This window comes from Agelaius tricolor, unplaced genomic scaffold (assembly GCF_023055355.1).
Source record: "Agelaius tricolor isolate 1412-34295 unplaced genomic scaffold, bAgeTri1.0.p SCAF_12, whole genome shotgun sequence".
Lineage (NCBI taxonomy): Eukaryota > Metazoa > Chordata > Aves > Passeriformes > Icteridae > Agelaius > Agelaius tricolor.
Genome location: NW_027269272.1, coordinates 7,060,259 through 7,072,824, shown reverse-complemented (window position 1 = coordinate 7,072,824; position 12,566 = coordinate 7,060,259). Strand labels below are relative to the sequence as shown.

The window sequence follows — 12,566 nt, the reverse complement described above, 5'->3', positions numbered from 1 at the left end:
GATGTGCTCTCCAATGTTACCCTTCACTGCACTGCAATATTTGGGGAGATTGCCAAACTACAGGCACTGAGCATTCACCCACAAAAATCACTTCTCAGAAAGAAAAAGGGCATCCCCTGTTAATTATGGTCCATCTGGAGCTGTGCACCAAAGCCACAGAGAACAGCCTAATGAAGGCATTGGTAGGACTGAGCATTTGGAGAAGGTGTAAACTCAGTCCCCTCTGGCTGACAGTGTGCATCTGACACAGCAGTTCTTGTCTCTCTCTTCTTCTCACACAAAATACTGCACTTGCCAAAGGTATCACAGTTATGTGATTAACCCCAGAGAAACTCATGAAGAGGGGAACTCCATGCCATTTACCAAACACTGGTAACAGAACAAAACATTTGAATATATCAAACACTATGTTGTTCACTTAGTATTAGGGAAACTCAGAAAACTACACTGTTTTCTTCATTAACTCTGAAAATGCAAATGCACTGTAATTATTTACTGTGAGTGATTATTCACCACTTTCCTCTCCTGAAAGTGCATGAACATAGTGCTGAAGTGGCTGTAGTTCTCTAGCAGAGATCACACTAACTTGTTTCCTGCTAATTCTGGCCTCATCACTCTGGGAAAAGCAGACTTTACAAAAAAAGGGTTCCTTTAAATAAGCAAAAAAAGATTTAGCAATCCTTTTGGCTGCACATTCCTATCATGGTAACTGTCAATTAACAGATATATTCTAAATCAGCTGCAGAGAGAGTTGCTAATGTTTTAGCTTAAAAAATCTGGCACATAAAGATGAATCCCAAAGCCCTGTTTTAGCCACAAACAAAAAGATCTGACATTCAGAAGTGTTTTATATTGAGAAATTCCTATAGACTTGACAACCAGCGAGCATGTGGCATCTTGAGAAGTCAGTCATATACTAAGAAAATTGGAAACAGGCTTCAGCAACTAAAGATACCTTGTTTAAAGTTACACCTGTGCTCACATGGCTGCAGTCAAACTTTACTAGAAATCCTACATTCCTTCTGTTTTTCAGCTTTCCAGCAAAATTTTGTAACTTTTGTAACTCAGAGGGGAAGAGGAGGGGATAAAAAATAGTATCTTTCTAAAAGAGCAATTAAGTGAGAAAAGCATACAAAGCTTGGCCTGGAAATGGGGTAGTTAAAAGGATACAGAAGAGGGACATGACCACAGTCTGCAAATATCTGAAGGATGTGAAAATCAGAGAAGTGAAAATGTGGTATCATACATTAGGGATTAATTAGAAGTAATTGGAGGAACCTAAGGAAGGAAAATATATTGTCTGTGTCATAACAAACTTAGAGAACACAGTCACCCCTTACATTTTTGTAACTTTGCCAGGATAACTAGAAGCTGTTTTGACAACATCATCACAGGAAATACTTTGGGAATTCAGGGTTAAAGGCTACATCAAGAATCTGAAGAGCAACCATTAAGTAAAAAATTAGAACTCTCTCAGGAGAGAAGATGGAGACGCTGTTCAGGTGTTTCACAAAGTACACTAAAGCCTGAATTGCCCTGGAGGGAAAAAGATGAGGCAAGAGAACAAGTCTGCTCCATGTCAGAGCTGACTCCAAGCATAATGCATCCACCCAGAGCTCTCCAATTCCACAGTGTGGACTGTCAAACTCCACAGATGAATTCAATAGCTTGCTTGGGAAAGCAGTTACTATTAAAGCTCCCAGAGTACCCAGTTATATGATCATGCTTATTTCCACATTCCTCTTTCTGTCCTGTAACACTATCACATACCTCCTTCCCCAGTTCCCAAATGGCACTTGCTTAGTGCACCAGTCTAGAGCAATAAAGGCTGGGCACAAATATACCCCAAATCCACAGCTACCAGCTACCTCAGAATAGCTGACATTTCTGGGGAGTTTGTAAATATATTTTATACACCAACTAACTCAAAACATCTTACTATCTATACAATTACTTCCAAGGTTGTGGATATCACAGGAAAACAAGTGTTCAGAGGGTTTGGGGGGGAAAACATCTCAAGCTGATGGATATTTTTAAGCCATTTAAAGAAGAGAAAAATTATTTGAAAACTCTGGTGGAAAAGAAGAAAAAAAAAAAAAAATATCTGTATGGCAGGCTGATGTCTTCTCCTAGAAAGAGTTTTGCATTTGCTATACTCACTTTCTCCACATGGACACAAAGGAGTGCACAGAGACACGTCCTGTCCTCTCTCCCCCAGATGCATAGAACAGAGGTGCTTTCCAGTAGAGTGGGCAGCCACATATCTGCAAGGAAAAACCAGGGCAAGGAGGAATACAAGAGCAGTCCCAAGAGGAACCTGCTCATTTACACACCAGATTCACCACTGAGACTTGACACTAGGGAAATAAAGTGGCAATGGCTTTCTGACTCACCTGTGTGCCATTTACTGCCTGCCAAGGTTGAGAATTCACACATAACTTTCTACTTTGTCATGTGCCCTTTCAAGTGGCTGAGAAACTCTCCTCTCAGGAAAAGGATCTGGACTACTCAAGCTCTGAACTGTTTAGCACAGTTCCTGGGGGTGGAATGGAGAGACAGGCACCTCCTTCCAGGAGGACACTCACAGCAGCTACATCCCCCACCCACCCTAGAACAGGAGGGCCCATTCTCCTATGGGATAACCTGTCACAGGCAGCAAGGGAACCTCAAGTCTAATTAAAGACAATTAATGAGTAAATGCCTAAAGGTGAAGTAAATCCCACCCTGCAATTTTCAGTGCAGTGCCTTCCACCCAGCACAGTCCATTATTTCCAACACTGCAAGATCTCAGCAGGGGAACACAAAAATGAAAGCACACAGGGGAAGGATTGAATCCAGCCAAAGGACTCCCTGACCAGCACTCCTGAACCAGCCTCTGCAGAAGCTGCTGTCTCTCAATGGCAGTCCATGAAAGCTTGGGGAGAGCATCATTGCTCTGTTTACAGTGCCAGAGACTCATTCAGGGCAAGCTGATCATCCAGGATGTGTCTGATAAATGCTGGTTTGAGATCAGCAGCACTGTGAACTGCAGCTGAGGGAGAGGGAAAGAGAAGGGACCATCTTGTGTGCTCCCACACAAGTGCTGTGTGCTGTCCCCTGAAGGCAGAACTCATCACCAGCTGCACCACTGAATGTGCACAGCTCAGGGGCTGGGGGCTCACTGGACATGTCCCCCTTACATGTCCAGGAGCTGGAAGTTGGAAGCTGCTTCCTCACACAACACTGCAATACCACCTACAGCTCATGCTAGCTGAGCAGAACAGCTACAAAAAGCCACAAAACAGGCAGCTGATGCTACCTGAAACCACAGAAGCAGACAAGTTTCTGCCTCTGAGTTTCTCAATCTTCTGGGCAGAAATATGAAAGAATGGAGAAACAAAAATGCAATTTGTATTTGCTAAGAAATCTTAGAGAATTGCTTCATAAATCAAAGCCAGAACAAACACATATCTGATGTGACAATCAGCAAACTGAGCTCATTTTTGTTTACTATTATCTAAATCTAAACAAAAAACTTCAGATCAAAAGGAAACTGGCTCTTTTTCTCCCTACAACAGCTGTGAGATAGACTGAAACTAAAACAAAGTATCTCTCCCAAAATTAAAAACCTAAAGAATAGATTCACAGAATCATTAAGGTTGAAAAAGCCCTCCAAGACCATCAGTGGTTACCTTAGCAATTTTCCCCATTTCACAGATGTTTGCTTTCCCATCTTCAAACTCTGCAAAGGCCTCTTCAATCCTGGCAATGATTTCCTCATGGTTAGTGCAGACACTGGGGAGTCCTTTAGGGAAGTAGAAACGTGGAATGTTTATGGGCACAGGGGTACTGCTGCTGGCCTTATTCACAGGCAGAGGAGTGCAAGTGCTAACCACAGGCTGCAGGGGAGCTGGGGATGAAGTTCCTGCCTTCTTCTCTTGTTTACTTTGAACCTGAAAATACAATAAATAACAAACACATTTTAACATCACGGTACACAGAGCAGGAAAAACAGTTTGTGCTTCCAGTGATTAGGAGAAGATTAAACCCCACCAACAATTAAATTATGGCCTGGGGATAAAAATGCATCTTAAATAGGCAATGACAATTTCTTGCATTATTAACCAGTGTGGATTTAGGATGTCACACCTATTTTATGCTATTTCTGAGCATTTTACATATGTAGATGTGGCTCATGATTTCCTATTGAGTCACTCTGCAATTCAGTGATACCACAAAGGACAATGCTATTTCCTCTCATGCTGGACTTGGTCTCGTCATTCTGCCCCATGAACAACAAAGTATCTGCTCTTCAGTATTTCCCCTCTGAAGCAGAGCACCCACCCACACAAACAGCTTGCCTAAAGTATGACCAAGGCTACATTCAAACAAGGACATTTTCTATCCATTGGGAGCATAATTAGCTATGCCAAAGCACTGCTTCAGAGATAAATTACAAAAATATTTTCAAGACTTCCTTCCCAACTTCAGCAAGTCTTTTATTTTGTGCCCAACTTAAACAGTCCCAGACCTGATTTTGTGAAAGGTACAAAGCACTGGTAAATCAATTTTTCCATCAGGAATTAGGAGCAGCCAGCAGAGTGTCATTAGGCATTCACATGATGTCTTTTCCTCACTCCTCTCCTATCTGTAACAAACATATGGCTGATATGGTGATCCCCATGGATCCCCTCCCCAGTGAACCTCCAGTTCTAGCTCTACATCACAGGCAGCATTTGTATTTAAGTACACAATGAGACCCTAAACCAGGGAATTTTTCAGACATGGGAGGGAACATTTTTTAAACTCTGACAAGTAACTACAGTATAAGCTGCAAAATCAGCAGCTGGAATGTGGAAGGATGAGGAATTCCCTGCTCCCCCAGGGAGACACTCCTTCTTGGGAAAAGGCAACAGGCTTTCCCACTGCACAATGGCTCCAACACAAGAGTTTCATTAATACAACAACATATGTGATAAGGCGCAGAAGGCAACAGTCAAGTAAATACAGCTGTGACTTTCAGTTTGTTTATTCTAACTGTTTCAAAACAAAATGGTTTCAGGATAAAGCAGCCAAGTCTGAGTCCACTAAATGCAGAAGAATGTATATGATGAACTGGCTTTACTTCATTATTTTCTTTAAAGTTGGAGCTTTTTTCTTAACATATACTGAATCTCCCAACTAGCCTCAGATTTGCTTGCAATGAGGTAAAGAAGTGAGAATTGTAAAGGCTTCTTTAAGCACTACTTCTACCTGCAGCTTATAATACTTTATAACCCATTCATCAGAGACCCATGGAAGAAGAGACAAGGATTTGCCTCCTCTTCACTCCTCTTCTCCGTGGCTCTTTCTTTAAATGGGAGACCTCTTTCTTCTCCCAAATGCTGTTCCATTTCAGGAGCAGGAACACTGGCACACATATCCCACCAGCCCAAACCAACTTTTGTCCCCAGCTGCTCTGTATAGAACACATTAACCTGGAGATTGGGGTTCTTCAATTGTCCTCTTCTCTGTCTTGCTACACAGAAAAGCTGGAGATCATTTTCAGCCTTCAATATTTCTATCAATACCAGTACTCAGAGTTTGAACAGCTCTTAACCTTTGGAGAGCCAGCCTGATCACTGATACCTGCTCTCCTTCCTGTCCTCCTCACGCACTGCACATCTTTGTGTCTGCTCCTCAGTGATGCTGGAGCTCGGGGGGGCCAGGGAGTTCCTGGAGCTCATGAGGGCTGGAGGATGGTGAGCACCAGCCCTGGTCACTCTGTCCCACAGCAGGACAATGCAGGTGATCTGAGGTGGTGGCAGAGGTGAAGCTGGGCAGAGCTGGACACTCACTTTGGGAGCACAGTTCACTGGGTTAAATAAAGACAACTCCTCTCCCAGCTTCCTCCTGCCCTCTCCTCAGCAGAGCACCAAGAGCAAAGCCCAGACCAAGTGAATGTGTGTGGGGAGGGAGCACCAGCCCCAGTTCAGGGGTCACACAAATCCCCACTTCTGCTTCTACCATCTGCTCCCACCCTGCCCTGCCTGGGGTTCTCCAGCCAGGACCCAGCTCTGCTCAGGAGTTTTCCCTTTCTGGATCCCAGCAGAGGGGAAGTCCCTGCCGGTCTCTCACAGCACCATATTCATACAAACAATGCAAAGCTGGAACAGACATAGAAGTGCCAACTGCAGCCACTTGAGTTCTATAATAGGACTTCACATCAGTTTGCTGGAGGCCACTTCTCACAAACAGGTTTATTGCTCCCTAATCTCCTCAGGATATGCAGGCACTCCCAGCTGCCAGCACTGGGAGGAACAGAGAGAAATGACTCAAAGTTCAGAAAAAGTTCCACAAACCAAGATGCTCTTTCAAAGGACACGGACTCTTCACTGTAACAATACATCCCCTTCCCTTATAGTACAAGGGAATGATAAAATTGTATTTTTGTTTTCTTGGAAGGTGAAGAGAAGTTCCCAAGTAGAGCACACGAGCTCTCTGGGCCATTTCCCTCCCTTCTGCATTTCACACACATCCCAACATGGCCCACAGCCTGAGCTGACCATGCTGGAACATAACTCACCCCCTCTGCCCCAGTCTCCACCTCCCAAAAACCCCAGCAACTCCTCTGCCAGGCACTCCCAGAGCCAGCAGTGCTTGGTACCAGCTCACACAGGTCAGGACCACAGAGGATCATTAATTTCCTGATCCACACCCACCACACAAGGCAGAAGGTCAGAAACCTATAGGGAAACCCAGGGAATTCTGCTGGCCTTGGAAGGAGGGAGCCAGTTTAGACTCAGGTTCCCAGCTGAGCTTCCCTGTAACTGTGACTCACTCACTCCTGCTCAGCCCAAGCCAAACTAGGAGCAAGCACTGCTCAGGGAGAGCTGCTTTTCACACCCTACCTCAGGAACAGAAATACAATTTTTGAACTCTGTCTTCTTCCTTCTCATATAAGAAATGAGCTGTTAATGACACAGAGAGAAAAAACCAAGCAGCAACTAGTCCTTGAGGATTTTGTTCCCTAGAACAACCTTACAAATTAATACTCTGAGATGGGTATAACCAGATGCAAACCACTATGGGGATAAGAAGAAGTTAATTACAACTCTTTGTGAAAAAATTTTAAGAAAGTGGTATGATGGGAAATTCTGTGGAAATTCCTTGGAAATAAACAGTTTCTTATTACAAAAAATTAGCCTTAAATGCTGCTTGCCTAGCAGAACACACTTCTCCAACAGGGATGTGCATTTTCAGAGAGGACAACTAAGAAAGGAAATGACAAATACTCTAATAAACCTTTTGGCTTTGTTACAATAATTAACAGATAATTTTTTTTTTCTTTCTGTGCTCAAGAGAAAGGTGAGATTAAAGGCCATTTTTAAATACCACTCTGTAGCATTCTGTAATTTACCCTAACTAAAATCTGTCTATCCACTCTATCACCTTTTGCCAACCATACAATTTATTTACAGACAGACAAAAATAGTGACATCTGTGTTATAAATAAACCAGACAGAACTACAGCCTCATTGTAGCTACACAAACAAAGCACAGACTAAACCTCTGCCATCCCAGCCTGTCTCCCAGGGATGTGCCAGTCCCAGCAGAAAACTCCATGGAAGGAAGCAGTATCACACTAAGTGTTCAAATTCTTTCTGCTCCTTCCTCCTTGTCCCAGGCTCCAACAGGGTCCTAGATAATATATTTACCAGTTTCTTGCTTTATTTCCAAAGGGGATAGTGTAATCCTCTTTTCTAGGGTACAGTGACTCAGCCTGGGTTCTCGCAGTCCACAATGCTGACTTCATGTCTCCTTTCATTTTTCATAGTTCCTGCCTTCCTCAAGTCTGATGGTACCTGGACACAAGCCATCCTCAAAGCTCCTCAGCTCTCCAGCACTGCTCTGTATCTCTTGCCCAAGACTTTCTCTTCCTTTCCTTCCCCAAAGCCCTTTCCTATCAAGGAACCTTCCTGCTGCCTCTTTCTTACCTATTTCTAGGGACAGCAAGAACAAAGGCTCCAAACATCACAGAGCTATGAGAAGATGCATTTCTGGAGAGAATATTTTCTTCCAGGAAACAAACTCACCAGCAGAAACAAAGTCCAATCACAGCAAAACAAAAATTAAAACAAACTCTACCTAAGCAACTCAGAAACACAAAAGGATTTAAGTAGGAGTAGACACAGTGCTAATTGTAAGGCTGGATCAAGTTCCTCATGGCCTTACCCAGTGGAGCTTTGCAAACAGAGGCATCACACACCTCCACTGCCCAGTGTGCCTATGGATCTTGGACATGGCCCTCAGCAGCAGTTCAGGCTGAGAATGCCCTGGCTGAGCAAGAACAGGGCTGGTGGAGGGGACAGAGCACACGGGCTGAGCATCAGCCTGCAGCAAGGGCTGATTACAAATAAGGCCAGTGATGTCCTGGACTGCCCTAGGAGTAAGGCCAGGAAGTTTTTATCTCTGTCTGACACTAGCAAGGCTGCATCTGGGTTCCTGGGACCAGTTTGGGGCCTTCACTTCAAAAAAGTGATGTAAAGAGACCAGCCAGAGACGTGAAGGAGGGAAATCAGAAAGCTGTGATCAGGATCAGGCCTGGCTAGCTGGGGGAAGGGAAGCCAAGGGATGGGCTAAGCACAGCCTGCAGCTCTTGGAAATGCAGTTACAGTGGCAATGGAACCAACTGCAGCTTGGGAGGGTTAGGCTGGAGGACACTGAGGGAAGTACAGCCTGTGAGAGGTCACCAAGAGGGGCTGGGCAAATCCCTGTCCTTGGGGAAAGCCAGTGCTGATGTGACCCAGGGTTAGAAATAGTATTCCTACAAGTGAGATGTTGGATTAGAGACCTGCCTTCCTCCCAACACTGCTATGAGAGGAAGATCACAACTCTGATCCTTCCATAAATAGTTCTGCAAAGGATAAGCACAAGAACTGCAATGTCCAGCTCTTGAGATAGAAGTTTAGCAGCACTCTTCTTCCCCTCCTTCCTGGCCAACATCTGTGTGTTCCACAAAGCAAAGAGGTGTTCATTGACCTCTCTGCTCCTATCACCACCTTATCACCTTTCCACCTGCCAGCACTTGTGTTTTCTTACTGGGCCCAGTTACCTCTATTCTCAGCTCATCCCATGCCCCAGTACAGCCCCACAAGGCACAAAATTTAATTCCACCTCGCTGCTGCCACTTGGGAGAACCCCCATCCCTGCCCTCCACCTCCAGAGGTCCACTGTCCCTCTGGGAACCCATCTCACCCACGTGGAAAGGCAGCAACCAGACCTGGCTTTGTTGCTGGATGATACTGAACTGTGTTATGAATAAAAGCAGCTCACAGAAAAACCTGTGGGGCCCAGGACAAGAGAAGGGTGACACATGGTGAGCAAGAAAAGAAGAAAAAGACCATCTTTTTTGAACACTGCAGCATTTCACTTGCCTTGAACCGGCAGCCCCAGTCATTCCCAACGCATTCAGCACAGAAATTGTTCCTGCTTCTGACCAGGCAGAGGGCTCGTGGAACAAAGCCTCGTCCATTTTTCCAGCTGTTCTACGCGGAGGTCTCATCCCACCCTGCAAACCCTACCCCGGTTACATCCTCAGTGATCAGACTAACTCTGGAGAGGGAATTGAGCTGTGCTGGGGTTCCTGACAGTCTCTCCCAAGTGCTCGGCCCCGCCCAAGCCATTACTGCACATTATTACCTCATCCAATTCTCCCCTGGGGAGTGAAAAACACACGTTCCACAGATTAACCTCTGAGTTGTACTTTAACCTGTCAGCAGAACGCATGAAAAAATGGGCCACAATATGTTTTGGAGGAATTTTAATGCTGTTTCTTAGGAAACAGCTGCACTGCTCCTAATTTCAACTTTTTAACGTCCTCAACTGGGTCACCCATTACTTAAATACAGATAAAGCTCAAGATGGGCCGATTTCAGCAAATTGTGAACACTAAATCTGGAGTGACTACATGTCCATTTGGTGTCCTAGCACATCCAATCTTTTGTCAGTTGTTCCAGAGAGCGAGTACAGCAGCTGGGGTTTACCAGAAACACAGTTGTGATACAGTTTCCATTTCTTGGCTACACCTCTGTGATCTTCAGGGCTTTTTGTAGACTAAATGATTCTATTATCTCCTTCTGCCACAGCCCAGAGAGGGTAGGAAACAGCACAAAGAAGCACCTTGGGACGGTAAAATCATAAAAACCAAAGCCAGGTAGGCTGGTCTGCAGAGATATGTACAGTTCACAGCAGACAGCAGAACCTCATGGTTCTTCCAACATGCAACAGCAAACGTTCAGAGCAACCACACAAAAATCCCACAGAAGATACTTAAGTCTTACAATACTTCTCCCCATTATTAAATCACTGCCCTTGCTGTTGATTTCCCCCCTTGTTTACAAAGACATTTTAACTCTGCAATCTAAGCCTGGAAGGTTTATTTTTAAACCTGCTGGTATCTAGCTGCAAATAACTTTCTGCAAATAGACACGCCTAGAGGGGACACAGATTGATTCTGTGATCCAATAAAAAAATACAAAAAAAAAAAGATAAAGAAATGCCAAGTGTCCAAACCTGGGCCTGCTGGAAGGCCTTGAGGCGCCTCTTGAAGCGAGATGGAAGAACAAAGTCACAGCCCTTGGCAAGGAAAGCTAGCTCCCCTCCCAGATCTGGGTCCCTCCGCAGAGAACTCTCCTTGATCATCATCCTGGGCAGCTCCTAAGCAGATGTTGACCTTTCCAGAAGGGCCACGGGCACTCTGGAGGAGACCACGTCAAGACCAGCACGTTGCTTTCTCGGGTTTGATTTTTTACAGGCAAAAAATGACAAATGGCTTCAACATATTATGTCTTCTCTCTCTTCACAAGGACAACATCTAGCAATTTTATCTGACTCCTGAAGCCAGAGTTCCCTACTTGAACCAATATTCAAAGTGTCTTTCAGTACCACCAGGATCTTCTGCCTTCTTGTAATACTTTAATTGAGAAACATGATCTACAAGTGAATCTATTTCCCTGCTGGCTACATGACAGACAATCTGTCCTTGGCTTGTAATAGGCCAGGGGTGACATGAGAAAGGAAGCACCCACCACCACTACCAAGAGCTCTAAAATTAGATGCCCTGCAGAGGTGGCTAAATATACCATCTTCCCCAATAGTTCCTACTTGTGTGCTCCAGTGCTGAGACCTGAGGGGCACCTCTGGGTCAGTCAGGCTCAGCTAGAGTTAAAGCAGGCTCAGCCAAGGGCCCTGCCTGTGGGATGGCAGTGGTTTGAGGTCCCTGCTGCTGAGGTGAAGCACAGGAGCAGCATTAGTTCCCACTCTCAACTGAAGGCTGTAATTTTCAAAAAACATCATTTTTTCCTTCTTGCTGGAAAAAGAAAATCATCTGGTTCCTTTATTGCCAAGCAAGCACATCAGGATGATCTTGGATAATAAGCTCAGTCATTCCCAAGCAGCTCTTAAGAAAACAGTTTCCTAAAGACATCAAAATGCATCATTCTTGTTATTCACTTTCCCCATAACTCCCACGAGGCAAAGGCAAAGCAATTCTCAGAGGACAGTACTCTACTTTTTCTCTGCACAACTTGGAGCAAGCAGACTTCAAACCCCTGCTCTAACTTTGTCTAGGCTTGCTAGAAGTGTGTTCTCCTTCTCTTATCATGAGAAAGGTGCTGAACCAGGGCCTAAATCCAATTCTTCCCACACAAAAGAGTCCCATGGAGTGCTTCCCCTACCTGACTGTAAAACATGAGCTGCTCTGCCAGGATTCTAAGTTCAGTAGCACAGAAAAACACCCAATTTCAAGCTAGTAGGGCTTGCTCTCATCAAGGTATCGCATTTGAAATGCACAGGTCTCAGTGAGGCTCACAACAGAAAGCTTTTATTGGACATGTGCCTCAGATGTCTTTTCCTGGGCTCCTGTAGTTAACATGAAGTCCAAATGAGTACAAAGCCTAACAGTGACACAAAGAGGATGGGGACGAAAAAATAACCTCCAAAAAGGAAAAGGCAGGCAGGAATGTTTGAAGAGGAACTGCCACCAAATAAAGGATACACAGATCCATATGCAACACATTTGGAACAAATGTTGGTTTTTCTTACTCTGACAATTTTTTTCTAAACATTAAGGCAACACCTAAAGAGTCCATGAGGCTGCACTGTAGTGGGAGTGCTGCAGATCTCATGCAGCAGCATGTCAGGAGGTGATTTATTGTAAATCATCTGTGGCAAGTGATGAATTACCTCATGTTCTGCTTACAGCCTGCAGAGGAAATGAAGCCCAAGGAACCTCTCTGACCTCCAGCTGCATCCAGACCAGCTACAGAGACCTTTACAGACATATGCATTAAAGAGACACACTAATCTGCAGCCACTAGCTCCTCTAAAAAACCAGCACAGCCAAATCTTTTCATGCTCAAATTAACGAATCACAAAGGACCTCAGAAGTTTGGGAGGTTTTCACTGCTAACCTGAAAAAAAACAAGCAATCCAGAGGCAAGGCTCATTGTGTCTGTATTCCAATGTTTTGGAATAGGTTTCTAGCAGGCTACTTCCTATCCTCAAAACACACAAGGTGGGTATAAATAAAGATATAAACACACAGG

General features: G+C 44.5%; 1 protein-coding gene across 2 annotated transcripts in view; it reads right to left on the bottom strand.

The window, feature by feature from the left end:
* The window catches only part of PPP2R3A (protein phosphatase 2 regulatory subunit B''alpha), a 49,022-nt gene that overhangs the window by 17,967 nt on the left and 18,489 nt on the right, over positions 1–12,566 (bottom strand). The window contains exons 1-3 of one of the 2 annotated variants that reach the window (XM_071437368.1): positions 10,534–10,750; positions 3,672–3,932; positions 2,161–2,264 (exon numbers count right to left, since the gene is read on the bottom strand). In XM_071437368.1, coding sequence (XP_071293469.1) covers positions 2,161–2,264; positions 3,672–3,932; positions 10,534–10,665 — 497 coding nt within the window. In that variant the 5' untranslated portion in view covers positions 10,666–10,750. Of the gene's footprint in view, positions 1–2,160; positions 2,265–3,671; positions 3,933–10,533; positions 10,751–12,566 lie in introns of those variants that run through there. The other variant, XM_071437367.1, reaches the window with a different exon arrangement.